Genomic DNA, 20,308 nt, shown 5'->3' with positions numbered 1-20,308 from the left:
TAAAATAAAATAAATGGTGAATAAAAGAAATAGTGAAGCACATTTATATCAAGTAAAATGTATGACAGCTACTATCTTTTCCTGTTGACTAACCAAAAAAAAAAAATTCTAAAAGAAGGTTCCTTAGAAAAAAAACATTTATTTTACTCTGAAATTAGATGGTAAATTGCTAGTGAAAAAGATACTATTAGTGCATTCTAGTGTGTTCTCAACTGCATGTACAAAATTACCTGTCTGATAGTGCAGTCTTAAAAGAGTCACATACAGAAACAACTACTTAATGTTATTTGGACTGTTATCAAATGTAGCAGCAATATAAACAAATTAAATTCAGAAATGAAAACAGGCCTACAGGCATCTTGATCTATAGCTTACCTTTTAAGAGCTGTTTAAAAACAGAACACTATATGCAATAATAGCATAAACATTCACCAAACCCTATCATATTTCCCTTTCACGCTACACATCTAGCAGACTGCGTATATTGTCATTACATATACATTTCCTATACTGTACACTTTGTATAACAAAACTTAAATGTGAGTTCAGTTTTCTGCTGAATGACGAAAAACTTCATTCTAAAAATACCTTTTCACCACTCCTTTTCCAGCAAGAACACAGTTGTGAATTGCTGATTTCAATGAGATATGTCTGAGGCTGTCAGGTTTCTGAGGCATTTGAAAGGGATGGTGAACAGAGGAGTGTTGCTGACCAAGAGAGATATTAGTTTTATGTCAAACTTTTCATTGATTTAGCTTGAAGCTGAGGAGGCCAGCTCAATCTCTTTCAAAGCCTTCTGAGAGAAAGCTAATCTTGCTCTGCATCATTTTGTTGTGAGCAAAAGCAACAAACACCTTCATTTCAGAGTGAAAATGCATGATGCATAAAGCAGATTTAACAGTCAAAAGGCCTGAGCACCCCATGAAAATTTCATGCTACTGTTTTAATTTATTTTCTAGAATTACCAGGAAGCTATACCATAAGTAGATGATGCATAGCAAAAATAGTCCAAACTTCTTGGAAGTATGGGCATAGCTCTCCCAATGGAGGCTTCAGTTCTGTGTGTATACATAATCTTTCCTACAAAACATATTGCACAATACTGTAAGCATTACTAATAAAACTAAACAATGCAAAATGTCAGAAAAATCAGATAACATGCCAGTTGCTCTACTGACAGAATGCCTTGCTTACGTACGAGTAATCCAACATTAGCCAACAGCGTTGGAATACAAGGTGCCTTCTGCCTGCTTTACAAACCACCTTCAAAAATAACTAAGAGCATTTAATTACTTTCACAGGGAAAAATTTAAACCCACAAGTTTAAATCACTTTGCACATAAACTAGTATCATAGTCAAAAAAGGAGAAACGTGTGTGACTGCCACAGCATTGCAGAAAGGCTTGGCTGGACATGCCCCTCCTCTCAGCAGCTCCCCAGCCCTTCCCAGCAAGTCCCTGCAGCAGTTCTGCCATGTACAAACCAACTGGGACTCTCCTCCCCGTGAAGGAACCCAGGAGGGAAGTTTGGAGGAAATATTTCAAATCCTGTCAATTTTAAAATGAATACAGGTTTGTAAGTCAATGCTGGAACTGAAACACAACGTGATGCACAAAAGCTCCTTTCCCCTCCTTTCCCTCTGAAACAAAACGGATGAGTAAGACATGGCTGTGTTACTTTCACAGAATATTGGCACCACAAAATGCAGATTTATAGTTACATTTTTTTGCTTTCAAGCCAAGAAAAATAATATGCATTTTGATATTGATTTTAGCTTTCTTAACCTTTGACTGCAAAGCACCATGAAACACTTTGTGTAACACTTCAAATTTGAACACTGTAGACTATAAAAATCATAGTTCTTTTCTTCATAAAGTCACTGTATACCATTTTTCAAAAATAAAGCATCATCTTCCTTTAAGCATGTGTTTTACTTTTATAGGCTTGCTGACACTTTTATTGTCAAATAATTTGAAACTGCCAAGCAATGAAGCAAATTATGGCCAATATCACAATGGGAAGCAATACTTTATTTGGGATATCTGAGCCATGTGTATGAATTGTTATGATCCAACCAGCAACCCAACCCAGGGACAAGCTCTCGCAGGCATTTTTTGGGAAGCCTACATCTACTCCCACGAGCTAACACATAAAGCTGTCACCTTCCTGCTCCACAGATCTGCTTGATCTGTACACTCAGAACTGGATCTCCTCATGATAGTTATAAAGCAGTGACTCTTGTGCAGTTGTTGATGTGGCAGAGTGATGACTGGGGTGAAACCCAGGTGGATGTCCTTGTGCAATGCACCCCGACCCAGTGTCCTACTGAGCATCACCACCTGCAGCCCACGTCCTCCCCTGAGTCTATTCTCAGGACAAAATCTTCCCTTCCCCTGGGTGGGTTTGCAAGACTAGCAATTAAAAAACTGATTTTGCCCAACCTTACCGTGCCCTCCTCACTCCTCAGGTTAAACAGGTGTGAATACTGAAGCACTTTACTCAGCAACATTTGCTGAGGTTTTAGGGGTTTGAGGCATTATTAACCAACACACCTATGAGCAGCCACACAGATGAACTGGTGCCAGCCAGTTCTAGGATAGCAGGAATAAAGGTACACACAGTTTTGTCCTCCTCTTACTGCCATAAAATGAAGCCATCCCCAGCTGGAGATTTATGCTGTGTGATCTCAGCATACTCTGCTCCGAGTTCACAGGGTGCACTCTGTGCTTTACATTTCATGCAGCAATTAAATCCTTAAGTATTCACACACTAACAAAATCCAACTGTTTGTTTGGTTAAACACTTCTAAGGCAATTTCAAGCTTAAGGGAACTAGGTATCAGCATTTCTATGAGCTATGTTTTGGAAACAGGCCAACTGATGTGGAAATAGGGTGGTTTAATAGGAGACCACAAGAATGGATTAATGTAAATGATATCACAAGGAAGAAAACAGATAAGTGACACATACTCTTTCATACGCTTACAACTTGACTTGCCAAGACTTATCAATTAAAAAAGCAGCATCAGGTAAGAAAAGATCACAAACCCCAAGAGAGAATTGGGACAACACAGTGTATAGTCCTACCATGCTCAGGAAGAGGTTTTTTGAGAAGCCTTGCTGTTACCAGCTTCCATCTGACATACCAGACAAGGAACTTGTACTGGCTCTGTCTTGAAACCAGGCTTGGCTCACTGGTTTAAATCTATCTTTTTGTCATCAGCACAAGAGTCAAGAATAACCTTTTAAAAATGTTGGAGAATCCAAAAAGGAAATTAGATTTTGTGTATTCAAAAGAAATCAAGTTTTGTTTAAGCCTCCTGTTCAAAAGGAGAGGCTGTAGCCACACAGGTAAATGTAGTTACAGCTGCATGACTCCACCCAGCTGCAAGTTAGGTAACCACGGGGTCCCACACTTCTTGTTTCTCCTCAGCTGTCTTTTCATCTTGTCTACCTTCTCCATGACTTTTTTACCATTGCTCATCTTGTACCACTGTCTCACTTCACAAGCTTTCTGAAACTATTTCAATGATAATGGGAGTCTGGTCTCAAACTTCACTCCAGAAGGCGACAAAATCCGCCACCAATTAAGCTTTGCTCAGATAGAAAGAGTGTAATAAAAATAAATATCTCTGCCTACACTGAATTTTGAAGGACAGAGGATTGCCTGCCTGTATCTCTACAATTCCAACTACTGAGTGGCTGTAGCAAGAATACACAAAAGTTTGAGCTGGCTGGATTAAAAAATAAGAAAGAAAAGCGACCAAACACAAAAGCTTCAGCAGGTGTTGGTGCCTGCACAGCTCAGGGTTTCCCCTCACTGTCACAGACACAGGACACTGGCTCACAGAATCACAGCAGCAATGTGGTGGTGGGTGCTGTACCCCTGCCAGAGAGCTGTGCCCCTGCTCTGCTGCTTCAGCCCTGATGCTGAGAGAAAACCAAGTGTGTGGGAGTGTCCTCTCTTACAATGATTTGTGCCAAGCAGACCTTCAGATCCACTCCTCCCATAGGATATGAAATCTAAATCTCACTGAATCTACCAAATGAGCTTCATGAGCTGGTTCAGCAAACACCCACGTACACCAGTAAGATTGCTATTTTCATACACAGGCTAAGAAGGAATCCCTTGCTTACACCATTTATGTCTTGAAGAAATCTATTATGAGATCCTTAAGCTTCTGCACTAAAACAATCAACTTCCATGACCAAATATAAGCCCTCTTCTATCCCCATGCAGTTTGTATTAATGCCTTCTTAAAAATGTTAAGCCAAAAAACCTTCTGACTGGCTTGTTCACAGATAATGGTTCCAAGGGCCATTCTCCATGTTTCAGCTAACACAGAGGGATGTTTCTGGTACAGAGGTGCTGCCCACATATAAGTATTGGGAACAGCATGCTAGTGCTGCTGGGCTGGGGGAAGGAGCAGCAATGAGGGTTCCACAAGATGCAGAAGGCAGCTGAAAACCTCAGCCAGATCCATGCTGACAGTGTGCCAGAGACCAGGAGCAGGCTCAGGGGAAGTTCTGATGAAAGGGTTACCTATCTGACTTTTTACTGAATTGACGACTTCTTTTTTTCTGTCTTTACTACCCTAATTATTATCCATTTTTAACAGCCATATTTAGTAAGTCTCTCAATTTACTCTCTTTAGCACAAACAATATGCTGAAAAATCAGCAGAGGTGGCAGCAAACACCAAGTTTTGGCTAGTTTCCATCCATTGGGAGCCTCCCATTGGAAAGGCAGTGTCTGGGGCATTCATGGCTGCAGATGACTTGCTCAAACAAGGAGAAGGAAGCCAGAGCTGCAGGGAAGAGAGGAGGGCATTCGGGGAGAAACCTGTATTGGCAGCTGATTGCTTCCCAATGAACACAACAGCAAAGCTCACTGGCTCCTCACCAGAATGTGTCTCACCTGACAGGGTAAGAACAATACAGTTCCATTTGCAAGTTACTGAACATCTGCAGTTGACTAAACCAGTCCATTTCTAGACATCTACTGGGAAGTGGAAGGTACTGTAGGTGAGTTGTAAAAGTCTGATACTTCCAATACAGGCCACGATTCCTGGGTGCTGGCATTCAGAAGTACAAGCCTCAGCTTTCAGCAGCTTGTCTGGACACTGACCTGTGCTGCCCAGCCTTGATAAATAACCATTGGAGATTGACTGAACAGGGCAGATGTTATTTCATGATTTTACTGTAAATATTGTCACATTTTCTTACGTGTGTATGGGCATGCTCACACACGTGTCCAAGAAAGTAAAACACTTCCAAAGTCTTTGCATGACGAAAACTGAGCCACTGTCCAATGGCACAAGTTCACTTAGTTTTTTTGACAGCCTATGTGTTTTTGTTGATTGTTCAAGCAACCTTCAGATTATCAGTTCTCAAATGGAACACAACAGAGAAGAGTTTTAGAATACTCTACAAAAGCTGACAATGAGTGAAAAACCCTTGAGAAGAGAGTTGCTAGCCTTTCTGTGGACATGTCCAAAAGTTCAGGCCAAGTGCACAGTAGTAAAGGTAGCAACTAGTATTTCCAAAAAGGAGACTATTCCCCAGCCAAGCATGTTCTTTTGCCTGTAAGAACATTTTTCCTATTTGACAGAAACACCCACTCTTCATGGCAGCACCTGAAGTGGACTGTAAGCAACTGCAATGAGAACTACTCCTGCCCTGAAGAGGGGCTCAGCCCTGGTGTGCAGCAGGGCTCCTCTTGGGGCTCTGCCAGGCTGTGCCCCCGCCGTGGGCAACCAGAGATTCTCTGCACAGACACAAGAGGAGACCTAACACCCACCTGCATGCAAGGACTGGGAATTACATCTGCTTCAGGGGGAGCACACAGAAGTTATCTTGGGGACTTCCCTCTGAGGCATACAGTGGTTTAAATGCCAGGCAGACTCCCACTAAAATTGTATTTTGACCTACCCAATTGAGCTCCACGATGAGAAAGATTTTGCTACTGAATTCTATCCAACACAAACAACATCCATCATGAGTACTTCTATCACACTTCATGTGTATTTGTGTTAAAGACCACCACAAAAAGTAGATTACAAGTCCAACAGCAGCCAGTTTTTTTCAGAATATGCAGAGAATGCTACGCTAAAACTATGACAGATAAAACTCACAGCTGACAATCAAAAAGACATTTCACATAAATTATAAACAGCAAAAATTACAAGGCAGACCATACAGCAGCACTTAAAGGAAAGCTAAAATTTGTTACAGCAAACACACTACTAATACTTAGTGATCTGAGCTTTGGTGAATAGGCTTATTCTTATTTCTGACATTAAGCAACCTCATAGCCTGAATTAACCAGTACTAACAGAACCCATTCAATTACAGCAAAATTATTGTTAATTCTAGCAACTGCATTTCTCTATTTTTAATCAAATTCAATTTTTTCTGAATTAGCATAAAATTAATATAGTCCACAGGTACAACAAAATGAAAAATACCTACACTTGATGAAAACAGTAAATATTAATCAAACAGGAGGAATCAGGCCAAAGGAATTATTTCAGAAATGGATAGCCAGTTAATTTTGTAATCAACCAGTAAGTAGCAGCAATGTACTTTGTATTATTATTAGAAACAAAACCATTACTACCAACAAGCTGTTTCAAAACTGCAGACTGAAAAGTTAAAGCTAACCATAATTTTTGCATATTATTACAGCCCTGAACTTCAAAATGCATAAAAGTGCACAAGGCCAAATGAAAATACTAGTCCCACCCACATAAAATAATTGAGCATTTACATCTGACACATGAACATCCTGAGATCTTACAAGCAGTGCTTTCAAGAAGTAATAAATACAATATTTTGTACCCTAGGATAGATGGTTTTAATAGCAGACACTAGAGGACTTAGATGGAAAAGGAAGGACTTCTATTATCTGATGGAAAAGGAGGGTCAGTTCCTGCTTTTTAAATACAACATTGCCCCCATCTGGACAAACGAGTTTTGGTTCTACGTTGATATTAGTATTGTAAAACTTGATAAAATACTGAGAATTCCAAAAAAGAGTTTGGAAAACAGATATAGCAAACTTTGATCATCTTTTCTCATACATCTTTTTCAACTTCATCTAAATCTTTCCTTTACTTAGGGAAAATTTTCCAACATTTTCCTGAGATAAATGACAGCCACTCAGTACTCACAGAAAGTCTTACACTTACTCATTCCTCCAAATAAGAGAATAGTGCATTTCCTACAAATAAAATGGTATAATATTGCAATAAATATGTGGATATAGCTTCAATGCAATATGTATACTGCACATGCATAGTGTCTGCATATGTAAAAGATAAAGGCACATGGATTATACATGAATTGACAAATTTTTCATTATAGAAAACTGTGCATTGTGCTTTGAAGTCAAAGAGTTAAAACCAGCAAAGTAACTTTTATTTTAACTAATAGAAGGCTTAGCCATGAACAACTGAATCTGGCTAGCTCTTGCAAGAAGCAACTTTCTTTTGTGATATTCTTCACAGAATCACAGAATAGGCTGAGCTGGGAGGGACCCAAAAGGATTACCCAGTCCAGCTCCTGGCCCTGCACAGACACCCCAACAATCCCACCCTGGGCATCCCTGGGAGTGGTGTCCAAGCACTCCTGGAGCTCTGGCAGCCTCCAGTGCCCATTCCCTGGAGAGCCTGGGCAGTGCCAGCACCTCTGGGGGAAGCAGAACCTTTGCTGATCTCCAACCTTACCCTGCCTTTCTTCACACAGCCAGCCACTCCAGGGAGCCTGAAAACTGTCCTTTGTCCCTTTTCAGCCATTAAAAAGAAAAAGCCCTAAACATTCAACATCTTCCCTCTCTGCTTCATCCAGAACAACCTTTCACAACTACCTGTACCTGCAGCCAAGAAAAACTCCCTGTGATGAACACAGCTTCTGAAATGACAATAGGAAAGTTGCTAGAAGGATCTTTTGAGAGCACCACAGGTAATAATAAAAAGAAAACTCCAAAAGCTACATACAAGTACTAAATGGAAGGAAACAAACCCAAGTTTGACAACTTGAGCAGAATGCCTACACGCAAAGGCAGTGTTCCCAGAAGGCTGCTGAGTGTTTGCCCTGGCAAGTATAGGATGTTACCAGTATGAAAATTTGGGCAAAGCTCACTTCCTTTTCACAGCTCTTATTTTAGTGCCCCCTGCTGTCAGTATTATTCTGATGATTTAAATTGCACTGGGATATTAAAGAAAGAAGCAAAAACAAAAATATGCCTCAGAGTTAAACTGGTCAGATAAAGGCTTTTTGCAATACCAGACAGTTTTCCATATCCCCAGCTCTATCATTTGACTCAGCAAGTAACCATGCTTGTTGATACAGCCAAGACACGTTTAAATCATTTAACATTATGCAGAGGTTGTACTTTTATGACAGATGTGTTTGGTTTTGTGACACTAAAAAAGTTTTCTGGTACCTGAATGCAATACAACTATTTCCAGGTAAAACTTGTTTTACTGTCATTCACAGCAGTGATGGCACTTCATGGAACAGCAGTGAGAGACATTCTGTTTCACCAAGGACACTGTACTCTGCCCAGTGTTGTCACTGAAATCTAGAAATTATTATAATAAAATAAGCAATCAATAAGCAATTGTGTGAGTGTTAAAATAAGAAGTCAAATAAAATGAAAGACATCATCAGACTATCTAACCTGCTTCTATTTAAACTTCTAAAATCTACTTTTAATTTATAAATAATAGATAGTCCCACTGTGAATACAAGGTTAATGGATTCTCTCTTAGGTCTGCTACACATGCCAAGCAGTTGATGCTGGTTGTACTCCCCTTATTTATGTTTTCACCCAAGCCTCAACTGGCCCAGGCTCCAGTGTCCCCCTTGCAGCTGCCAGTGCTGCAGCAGGCCCAGCCCAGGTGAGCGCCCGTGCTCCTTGGGGTGTGGAGCAGCAGGCTCTGCTATTCACCAACACTGTAACTTAGGAAGATATTTCAAAACATTAAAAATGCTCTTTTTGCAGCAGCAGCAGAATAGACAATTATTTTCATTATTTTGCAAAGCCAAAAATGGACCTACTAACCCTCAAAAATGTCTTTAAGTGTTTGAAGGTCAGTGAACCTGCCTATGAGAGTTGTTACAAAGTGCTGAATTTTCACTGAGGTACATGTGTCAGATGCCATAAAAATACCAAGACCTGCAACTCGTGACACCTGCAGGAAAGCAGCTCAGGTAACAGCTGTATCTATTTCAGTTACATCTGGGATCAGGCTGATTTTCTTACATTTCTATTATTTAAGTGTAAGCCTCACCATGAAGAATCAACCTTTATTTTAAGATCACAGAAGCATTTTTAATTCTGCCAAACACTGCAGGAGCCCTGCTGATCAACTGCAACAGAACAATCAACTCCAGCCATGTATCTGGCACGTGGCAATGCCAGGAACCCACAAAGTCAGGCTGCCAGAGCCACCAGGCTGCAAATCAAATGCAGTAAACTCCAATTTTACTCAGAGACTTCTCAAATCGAAGCATAAGATACACACTTCAAGTTCACATCTCTGATGGTTTCCAGAACAAACCAGCAGACCACAAGGGTGAGCAGGGACATTTGCCCTGCCCCTTCCTCTGCTGCAGGTGGCTTTGATGCTCAGTGTTCTCCCCAGCCATGGTGTGACTCCACACTGCAGCACTGGCAGGGCAAGGGCAGCAGGCAGAAAGGATTCAAGGCAATTTGCTGCCATTGTTTCTAAGGAAGCTTAAATTTCCCAGATGGCAGATGCTGATTTGTTGAGACAACACTTCCCATAGAATCACACTGGCTCTTACAGAACTTGTCCTGGATGCTGTTTCCCAGGGTCAGGTCATCACTTCCAGCCAAAGTCAGAGATCAGTTTAGGAGAGCTGAAACCAGAGTTTCCACCTCCCACAAGGGCCCTCTAACCATTGAACCAACATCTTTCTGCAGTGTGAACAAAAGCCAACTGCTCATGAGACACTTGTCCAGAAGAATGAGCCACGTGGGGGCTGCCATTCTCTGAGCAGGAGTCCCAGGTGCACATTTGCTCTTGATTTGTGCCTAAAGGACTTGGATCTCTACTCCTTCAATTCATTTGGGATATTGTCTTCTTAAGTAGCAGCGTTTAATTTCATTCTACTCCTCACCAAACTTTGAAAGACCTTTGGTTTTCCAAAATGCTGGAAGTCTCTTGTGTGTAAGGCAGGAGACTGCAAACTAGAATGAGTACTTTAGCTTGTGACTCCACTTTCCCTACTACCAAATGCAGTTACAGCCTCAGTACAGAAACAAAAGGGGCCTTGGCATCCAGTTAGTAATGCAATAATACCTGGAGAGGATGCAGTGAACCTCAGTCCAGGGCTCAGCTCCAATCCAAGCTGTCAGAGCTTTAAGATGACAGAAGAAAATCAGTGTTTGGGAACAGCCTGGCCATACATCATCACTGCAAGCTGTGATTTGCTACCTTCCAAGTAGAAGATTTTATTTAAAGTTAATACTGAGTAAAAGGGCCAAGTGCCTACAATGGTGACTCAGCCTACCTGTTTATCTGGATGTCCCTTCTGACCACAGAGACAAGAGACACCTGCTTAGGGAAAGTTTGGTTTAAAGCAAATTGATAATTTCAATGTTCACCATGGAATGCTGTAGTACATGAATCATTTATACAGAACACTGACTTGCTGCTATTGCTATATTTGCTTTCAATATCCATACCAGCTAAATATCTGTATCCTGAGCACCTAAACCTCCCTAAAAATACTGATTGCTTTTTCTGTCAATCACAGTGCTTTGTGTTAGACAGCTATTTCAATATTTAACAGATTGAAAAGGATAGCCCTGCTTAGCAAGACAGTGTGTATTAAAAAGAAGTGTCAGAAATTCCCTTGATAGTCCTTTGTTTTGCACTGAGATATTTAGTGCAGAAGCTGTACCTATAAAAAGTGTGGATTATGATGCACTATCAGAGATACAATTCCACACTAGCTTCTTACAGAAGCAATAAACCCACTTGCTATAGGTTATTTTTTTTTAAAAAAGCATCATAAAGCCAGGCTTTTCTAAACCTTCCACGGCTTTTGACAAAGAAGTCAGAGCAACCTTAAAAAAAGACATAAAAATGCAATAGCACAAGTATTTTGGCCTATGATCTTCTTTTAATAACTATATCCTTGTTACTTATACTTTTTAAAAAGCCAATAATGCATGCAACCAAGCATTTCACAGAAGCAAAGCTTTAATCTTCCAAATGTATTGTTTATAATATTCAGGTGTTTAGCTGACTTATTTATGATACTTATTGCACTGCACTGTTTTGCACATAAAACCCGAGCTGCACATTCTGCAAAACCCATGAATGTTATTCATATCCAGTAAGTAATGTTAAGTAAAAGACATGAAATTCTATGGAATAATTTATTAAAAATCACACCAAATACCCAATCTCTCAAGTCTACTACATACAATTCTACGAAGAGTTAGCTAATGTTATGCCAAAATGCTGGCAGAAACAGAAATAACCCTTAAAATACTCTTACCCCTCTTACCCCTTTTTTACCAAAAATAAAGTCTATGTTTTCCCCATGTTCAGGGCTTCCTAAGACTATCCAACAGAGGGCTCCCCAGAGCTATTAAAAAGCTTAATTGAAAGCAAATATACGAATGCTAATATACACAGACAAATCAGCACTGTCATTTTAATGCCTCCTCTGTATGCACACACACACCCTTCTACAACCAAATTAGACATTTGTAAAGTCACACAGTGAAACCACTCAGGTAGTGCCTTGGCAGAATTTGTATGCTGCTCATGCATGCTACACCTCAAGACTTTTTCTGAAACACAATTTTCAACTGCGGAAAGTGAGTGCATTTTTAAATTGTCTTTACAGAAATTAAATCACTTTTTCTTATTATTGTTTTATTCTCCCTTGAGATAAATACTAAGAAAGCAGTGTGGAGCAGAGCCTGCTCTGTGAGTATCAGCCAGGGAAAGGCAGGAGCCTGGCAGGAGCTCGTGCATCTGGGGCAGCCTTTGCTGGCACCACCTGCACCTGGAAACGTCTTCTGAGGGTTTTGGCAGGAGCTTATTCCAGACTCTGTTAAACCTTGCTCTCTTTGTTGAGGCAGGGGTGCTGCTCAGCACTTTTGAAACCCTGAAGTGATTGATGTATTTGGTGGGTTATGGTTTCCTGAGATACCTCAGGCTGATAAAACCCAAACATATTTCAAAGACTTTTCCAGTACTGCAGAAAAGAAGGGTTTGCAAAGAGTCTTGTATGAACTCTTGTGGTTTAAGAAGGACTACAGCCATCCACTAAATTGTCACTGGAGACTGTAAGTGAAAGATTCCTACATATACCCTTCACCCTGAGGTCTCCCTCACTGTTTAAGATCTTAGTTTTAAATATGAGATAACATAATGCACTGTGGCATATCTTCTCTCAGTAACACATGCTGAGATTTCCTGTGTGCTACACACCTTCTTTTTTAAATTAATTGAATGACACAGCTGATACACTTTTATTTTGGTATGTCCTTCCCGATCAAAAAATGCTCATAGCATATTATCTAGTCAAACACAACATAATCAGAAATCAAAACTACTGCCCTGCAATAGATTATCTTTAGTATTTGATGGGTTTAGTAAGCTATTAACCACAGATGAAGATAATACATAAACTATTGTACAAGCTTTTAAAAAAATTTTTACAGTATTATAAAGAAATTATCCATCTGTTGTGCATCACCTGAAGATGAGCCTTGAACTTCAGCCAACAGGGCATATTTTTAAACTTCTGAGATTCAATCTGTTTTCCATAATAGGTTTTGAGCTTTTCAATGATAATACTAATTTGCTTTTCTTCATACATTTACATTCCACTGTGAAAATACATACCTACACTTTTCCTGCACAGGCTACAAAGGTAATTCAATACAATTCCTCCACTGAATGCAAGTGGTTAGCTTCTCCAAAACTAGTTTTGCATTTTTATAAACAAAGGGTTTTTGACCAATGTCTTTGGAGGTGAAGTGTGAAAGTTATGATCTGATATATTGCACATCAGACAGGCAAATAGACAAACAGACAAATCATCTTTCAATTTATTGGAATGTATTTGGTGCTTCCATTCACTCTGCTTTTACCTGCAGTGATACTGCAAAGCATGTACATGTCATACACATAGAGAAAACTTTATGGTATTTGCAGCTGTATTACACATCACTAAACTCTAAGTAAATCTTCATAGGAAGTTTTTGGCACAACACCGAACTAAAAGCACCCTTCACTGACCTGAACTGAGTTTGATCTCTTCACCCATTCCAATCTCTACTCTCTTGCCAGGGTGTCTGTGTGCACATAGGCATTTCCACTATCTAATCCATTCTGCAATTTGATGCAATTCTCTAAAAGTAGCCAACACTCACTCCAGCACCAGAGCTGAGGTTTGGATCTGAGGTCCAAGAGCAAACTCGAATGATGAATTTTGCAACTGCCCTTGTACTTGGAATACAGCCATTTCTTAAACTCAATTCTAAATGCCTCTGGTTCAGAAGTGTTTGAAACAATATCTCCCTCTCCCTTTCAACTGGAGATGCAGGTGTACAGGACCTTTGGAAGAAACCAGAGTAATTTAGCATGCAAAGTTCTCTTCTATTTTAAAGATTTAGACTTTTTATCAGTATGCAGTCATCCTTTTTCTAAGAGTACATACAATTTCTGTAGGGAAACAGCAGTAGCAAAACAAAAATTGTAAATCAACTCTAACCCTTTACTTACCATAAGTCTCCATCTTCAATAGTCTTATCATTGGGGGCTCCAGCATGGCCATAGTGCAAAACAGATGAGTTCTCCCCACTGATGGGCAAAAAGAAAATTAGCACAATTATTGGAAGAGGAAACATTAACACACACATTCATACAATATAAGAAGGAACTCTCTAAGCATCTGTGTATTCACATAAAAGCAGCCTGTGACAGCTGTCACAATCCCTGCTCTGGTGTGAGCTGCAGTAGGTACCCAATCACTTGTGCAGCAGAGATGGGCATGGCACAGGAATTTTGCTACTCTGGCTGTAAGACAGAGCCTGGCTGCAGAAGGAACATGGCACAGTTCATAGGAATATTTCCTATGTCCATGATAGTGTAAAGGAAATAATTATGTGCAAGTAATTTTTCAATTTACACCCACGTATTAAGTAGTCTGAGGCATAAAACAAGCTAACTTCCACTGGAGTAAAATGTGACATTTGAAACACTCTGGGAATCACTGGGACAGGAGGAATTGAGGTGTCTAAGGGAACAGCTCCAGTTCCCCTCTGGCATGGCCACAGGTGGTCTCTGCTGGAGGGATGCACTGCTTGGGGAACATTCACAGCTCACAATGCCAGCAGCAGGAGCAGGGATGAAAACTGTCACTCTCTTCTTACCTGCTGTTGAAAAATCACATTGCAAAGAAAAGATTTTTATTCCTGGAAACCTTTCAGAGTATACTGCTGATTCACAAGAATAAAACAGCTCCAGAGAAGGATGGCCACTTGTTCTGTTGTTCTGAAGTTCCATGATCCACTAGGTGACCTACATTTGGCCTTGGCATCCTCTCTTGCCTACTGATATTCCTCTGGGTCTATAAAATGTCAGTTAAAAGGCTGATAAAGATATCAGGCTCTACCTATTTTTCTTTTACTGTTCTTTTCAGTTAGATGCTCTCGCTTTTTCTCTTCAAAAAGCTGGAAGAATTACATCACATCCAAAAATACACATGTTGGGACAGGGTTACTGCAGCTTCTCTCCAACCCCTCCAGCTCACTTGTCTCTCTGTACCTCAGCTTCAATCAAAACCTTTCACTGGTCACCCTGCTCAAATTTAGTTCTTTCAAGCTGGAACAGCTCTGTATCTTGGATATCAGGAATCTGAGGCTCAATTTCAATCAATCTTTTGTTGTGTCTGGAGTAAACGTGACATCTGACATACTTCTCAGATTTCTGATGTGTGCAATAACAAAAACAGTAAGCATGCACTGCACCCAAAAAGATATTTCCTTTAAGATACATTAAGTGCTTGAGATATTAGATATTTAACAGATCATCAGTCATACAGATAATTTCACAAATAATTATTATGGAGTAGAAAGTAGTAAGTTTCTGCAGGCTCTCAATCTAAAGGGCTGGACTGTGTCCCTGGAAGTATTTAAAAAGACATGGAGCTGTGGCACCTGGGGACACAGTTTAGCAGTGAGCTTGGCAGTGCTGGATTAATGGATGGCCTGGATGATCCCAGAGGGCTCTTACAACCTGAATAATTCTACATTAATATTTTGAAGACAGTAAGTATTTATTGTTAATTATTTTTTAGCATATAAGAATCACTATATAACAAGACAGTGAGAAGTGATATTTCAGAATCAAGGGGATGATTTTCTGATATAAAATCTACTTCATAAAATTATACATATGTTCAACAGAAAAAGTAGAAAAGTTAGACGTTAAATCAAGACAGAAATATGGCTGCAACACATTCATTTTGTGATGCTGGTCCAATGGCTTAAGCACAGTTTCACAACTGGATGGAAGCTTTTTCCTTGCTGATGCTGGACTTGAAAACCTCTGCAGCTGTGCAGATAGCTAAAAATGAACCCAGAAAGCCTATATACAAGATGAAGACAGACATAAACCTCTTTCTGAGATGTTCTGTCTCCTGGGCACTGTTGGAATATTTTCCACATCAGGACACTTTCAAAATTAGTTTGCTCTGTCTGAAGAAAAACTCAGTAACACGGCAATGGAGTGCAATCAGAAGAAAAGGTCTCCTGTGGCAGGCCCCGTGTGCAGTGGGAGCTGTGCTCCCAGCTGAGCTCTCACATCAGGTGACAGGGGTGCAGGGTGACAGGGTAACAGGGGTGCAGGGTGACATGGGTGCAGGGTGACAGGGGGGCAGGGTGACAGGGTAACAGGGGTGCAGGGTGACATGGGTGCAGGGTGACAGGGTGACAGGGGGGCAGGGTGACAGGGTAACAGGGGTGCAGGGTGACATGGGTGCAGGGTGACAGGGGGGCAGGGTGACAGGGTAACAGGGGTGCAGGGTGACAGGGGTGCAGGGTGACAGGGGGGCAGGGTGACAGGGTAACAGGGGTGCAGGGTGACATGGGTGCAGGGTGACAGGGGGGCAGGGTGACAGGGTAACAGGGGTGCAGGGTGACATGGGTGCAGGGTGACAGGGGTGCAGGGTGACAGGGGTGCAGACTGCTCCTGCCCCTGCGCTGCAATATTGGCGTGGGGAGGGGAGGCAGCATCACCTCTGCCTCAGAAACTGCTTCCCAGGTGGAGGGCTAAAATTCTGGGAGGATGGCATGTGGAAGGAACTGGAATGACCTTGCATGACATTGTTTTGTGTTTAAGGAAAAACACAAGAAATAATGAAAAGCCACCAACAGCTGGCATGCACATACATACTCCACAGCAGTTTGTCAGGATTTTAGCTGCAGATTCTATTCCTTATCTCCCTCCAATACTGAGGATAAAGTAGGAGAAGCAAACAGCACATGCATATATTTATGATCAACTTTTAAAAAATTATCATGAACCTTAAGGGCATGACTCCATGCTTATGTATTTGCAGACAGCTCGTTTACTTATCAAGATATGCTGGCACCCTCAGCGACATATACCATACCAATGCATAAATAAGTCATATACTCAAATTTGACAACTGCACAAATGCTTTCAACAAAACACATTGCAAATACAAAGATGAGGGGTTTCTCTTGCACATTTTATTGTAAAGGTTTTAGTTTACAAAATATTTCTGTTAGGCTCAGCACCAACTGTGAGGGGAGCCACATGAAGGATCTGTTTTTCAGCACCGTTGGTGAAGCGTTAAGCAGGCACAATCTTTCTTGGCATTGGAGGCTCCTGATCTGTCAGGCACATCTTGGCTCTGTCACACACAGGGGATCACAGCACAGAGAGCACAGTTGGTGCTGAAGACCAGACCTGCACACCATATGCATCTCAGGGGTTTGGCTGCTGGGATTTATTGGTGTGAGAGGATCTGCTTCCCTGGCTGGCTCTGGGCAGATACCCTGGGCTCAACACCCATTAGCAACCATGGCAGAGCTGACCTGCTCTTGAAAGCTCCCCAACTGCTTCCCACCCAAAACAAAACCAGCACATGCACTGAAGGACTGATCCCTGGCTCTGAGCAGGCCCTGCAGCTGAGGATGAGTGGGAGAGCTTGACTCAGACATGCACTACTGACCAAATAAAGGTAGTGATATGGTAACCTCCAGTGGGTTCTTGTTAAGAGGTGCACATCCAATCTCCCCTGCAGGGTGCATCTTTACCACTGACCTGAGATGAAGGCAGGAAAATGCTTCTGGAGCAATGCTACAGAAATGTTGTGTACCCACAAGGTAAATGTTACAGTTAGCCAGAAATTGTTCACACTGATTCAGTAAGCCTTTCAAGGTGACTTTAAAACAATTTGAACAAAAGCCTCAGCCACTGGCAAAGCACAGAATTCACAGATTCACCAAATTGGAAGAGACCTTCAAGATCATCGAGTCCAACCCAGCCCAACACCTCAACTAAACCCTGGCACCCAGTGCCACATCCAGTCTGGTTTTTTAAACACATCCAGGGATGGTGACTCCAGCACCTCCATGGGCAGCCATTCCAGAACTGTATCACTTAAGCAAATGAAAGCAAATGAGCCTTCATGTAGAAGCTACTTCTTTCTTTTCCAAGAGGAAACAGTTGCAAGGTCTAGGATTAGAGTGCCAAGTTGCAGTTTACAATGAAGCACTGTGGGAGGTGAGGATCACTGTCTTTGCTGTCTTCTTTTTGGTCAGCACCTCTGAAAATCATCACACATGAGGATGCCAATGCTCACCTTCAGGCAGTCAACCTGAAAAATCCTCCAAGAGGTTCCTGTGTATCCATTTTTATTCCTTTAATAACTTGCTTCTAAGTGGAATCAAAGACATGTTTGCTACAGAAAGAATTGCACAAAGCAGCAGAAGAAGTGCAAATTAACACCACTGAGAAAGCAAAATGCAGTAAGAGATTCTGATTACTAGCAAAGGAAAACAATCCCCCAAGATGCATTTGAGATCAGAAAGCACCTTGAAAACAAATAATTAGAAGAAAGAGAAGAAATGTCAGCAATATTTTAAGAACGGGACTATGCTGAGCATCAAGCACTACAAAAAGTGTAGCTAGTAGCTCTGTATTAAGGACATCTAAATAAAAAACAAAAGACCATTGACTAAAGCTGGAACCTATTTCCATAATGATTTAAATCATCGCCGAATCAACCCAGAAGAAAGCATTAACCCTTCTTGCCATTTTTGTCTAAGGCATGAGAACTAAAAAAGTTGTACTGAAGTTAAAGAAAGAAAAGCTGATTCAATAGTATCCTAATCTTGTCCAAAAAGCTTCACTTATGGCAACCCTCAGCTAGAAGAAGACATTCCATTGCACAGTGTTATTCTTGATGACTGATAGCACCTGATGAGAGCTGTGTTCTGCCCATGGACATCAGTCAAGAAGATCTGAACCTGAGCCTAAGACAAGAGAGTAACAAGCAGCAGCTGACGGTGGCTTCTTTGGTGGCTCCAGAGAAACCAGTGCCTCCACCCTCACCTCACTCCAGCTGGAACCTCTGCCCCTGCTTCCCAATGGATGCCATCCACACCAGCATCACCAGGACACTGGGAATGGATTACCTTTGTTTTCCCATTTGTAAAAATGGTTCCTTGGTATCCTAAGACACTGCAGTGAATAATTCATTAGCATTTGGACATTAGTGGGAAGTAGCACTTTGTAGATGAGTGCCAAATATATCCAAGTGTGCTTAACAAATGCTCCTATTCTCCTTCCATGACACTTAGTGATGTCTGCACTTCAAACCACTCCCCAGCTGACAGCTTTTGAAAGTATCACTGACTACAGGACAAATCTCAAGATGTAACACCCTGTCACACTCATCAATGTGTGTTAGCATTCTCATAATAACAGTCAACACATTAAGCACTTTGGCTACATATTCATTTAGCATCTCCTCAAGAATATAACACTGCACAGGGACAGCAATAACTAAATGCACCCATCACATGACAAGTGATTTATTTCTGTATTGAAATGTTGTATTGATTACTCCTGATTTCCAGCTTAACCAGCGTATTTTTTTTAAATTGTATAACAAACTTGGTTTTTATTTAAATGTACTATTCTTTTCTATGGAAACGATTATCAGGCCTGCAATCTAAAAAGGAAAGATCCTGTCAAAATATGCCCATTTTAAGTGTTCAGGAAAATATAAATTGCAGCATGAATAGAATAAAATATTAAAAATTCCTAATTGCAAAAGCTATTTTTAGCTGTAAATGTAGCTAAGTGAAATATTTACAATGCATGGCAATTTCACAGTATTAAAAAATGCCTATTATTTTTGCCATCATTATGTTAATTGAATTCATTCATTTATTAGGAGCCAACTTTGAACTGTTAATATTATTCATTCTTCCTTCATCACTCATAGTCAAAACACAGAATACAAAGACCTTTGTCTTCAAATTGCTATTTCATGTAGCTATTTTTATTTAAATAAAAATACGGGCTGCACTTCTAGTGGTAGGATACAATGCCAGCTGCTAGCGACAACAGGGAGTCATAATGTTGTTTGGATATGGCATTCCAAGGACAGCCCTTCTCTGTGTTTTAAATCCTCCAATAGTTCAGCAGCAGCTCTAATTCCACCTCCAGCCCTGCAGAGCAGGAAGGACACCCAGGGAGCTCCTGCCAGACCCAATCCTGAGCTACTGTTGGAGTTTTCTCCTCCGGGGTTCCCCACGATGTGTAACGCAGGTTCTGGGTTTTCAGTCCTGTGGGGAGTTCAGCCTGTTCCCACAGGTCACAAGGACCCACTACACAAACAATGACCAGGCATTTCTATAGGTTTAACAAAGTGATTTGGCCACCAGCACCCAAACCAGATCCTGCAGCACAGGTTCTAATCCACTGTAAGTGAATGTGAAGCCTTAGTGGCTGTGAAAAATCATACCATTACCATCTGTGACAAAAGCTTAGAGATGGGAGTCTCATTTCACTGGGATGTTAATGCTCAAGTTATATAATGGTACTTAAACCAGGAAACTTTTCATAGTTATATAATGTACTTAAACCAGGAAACTTTTCAGACAATTTAGAAACACAATTTTCCATAAAACTGCTCATGCTCCTGCTGCAATTTTGCATATAAACTGGAAAATTGCATTTACAAATAAGCAATTGAGTAAACTGCAGAAAG

At 40.9% G+C, this 20,308-nt stretch overlaps 1 protein-coding gene across 2 annotated transcripts in view; it reads right to left on the bottom strand.

Moving 5' to 3' along the window:
* Positions 1-20,308, bottom strand: part of PEPD (peptidase D) — a 147,285-nt gene that overhangs the window by 41,864 nt on the left and 85,113 nt on the right. For both annotated transcript variants that reach the window (XM_021536684.2, XM_021536683.2), the window contains one exon: positions 13,780-13,857. In XM_021536684.2, coding sequence (XP_021392359.1) covers positions 13,780-13,857 — 78 coding nt within the window. The remainder of the gene's footprint in view (positions 1-13,779; positions 13,858-20,308) is intronic.

This window comes from Lonchura striata, chromosome 13 (assembly GCF_046129695.1).
Source record: "Lonchura striata isolate bLonStr1 chromosome 13, bLonStr1.mat, whole genome shotgun sequence".
Lineage (NCBI taxonomy): Eukaryota > Metazoa > Chordata > Aves > Passeriformes > Estrildidae > Lonchura > Lonchura striata.
Note: the sequence above shows the minus strand (reverse complement) of the source record. Positions and strands in the feature narration are given on the sequence as shown.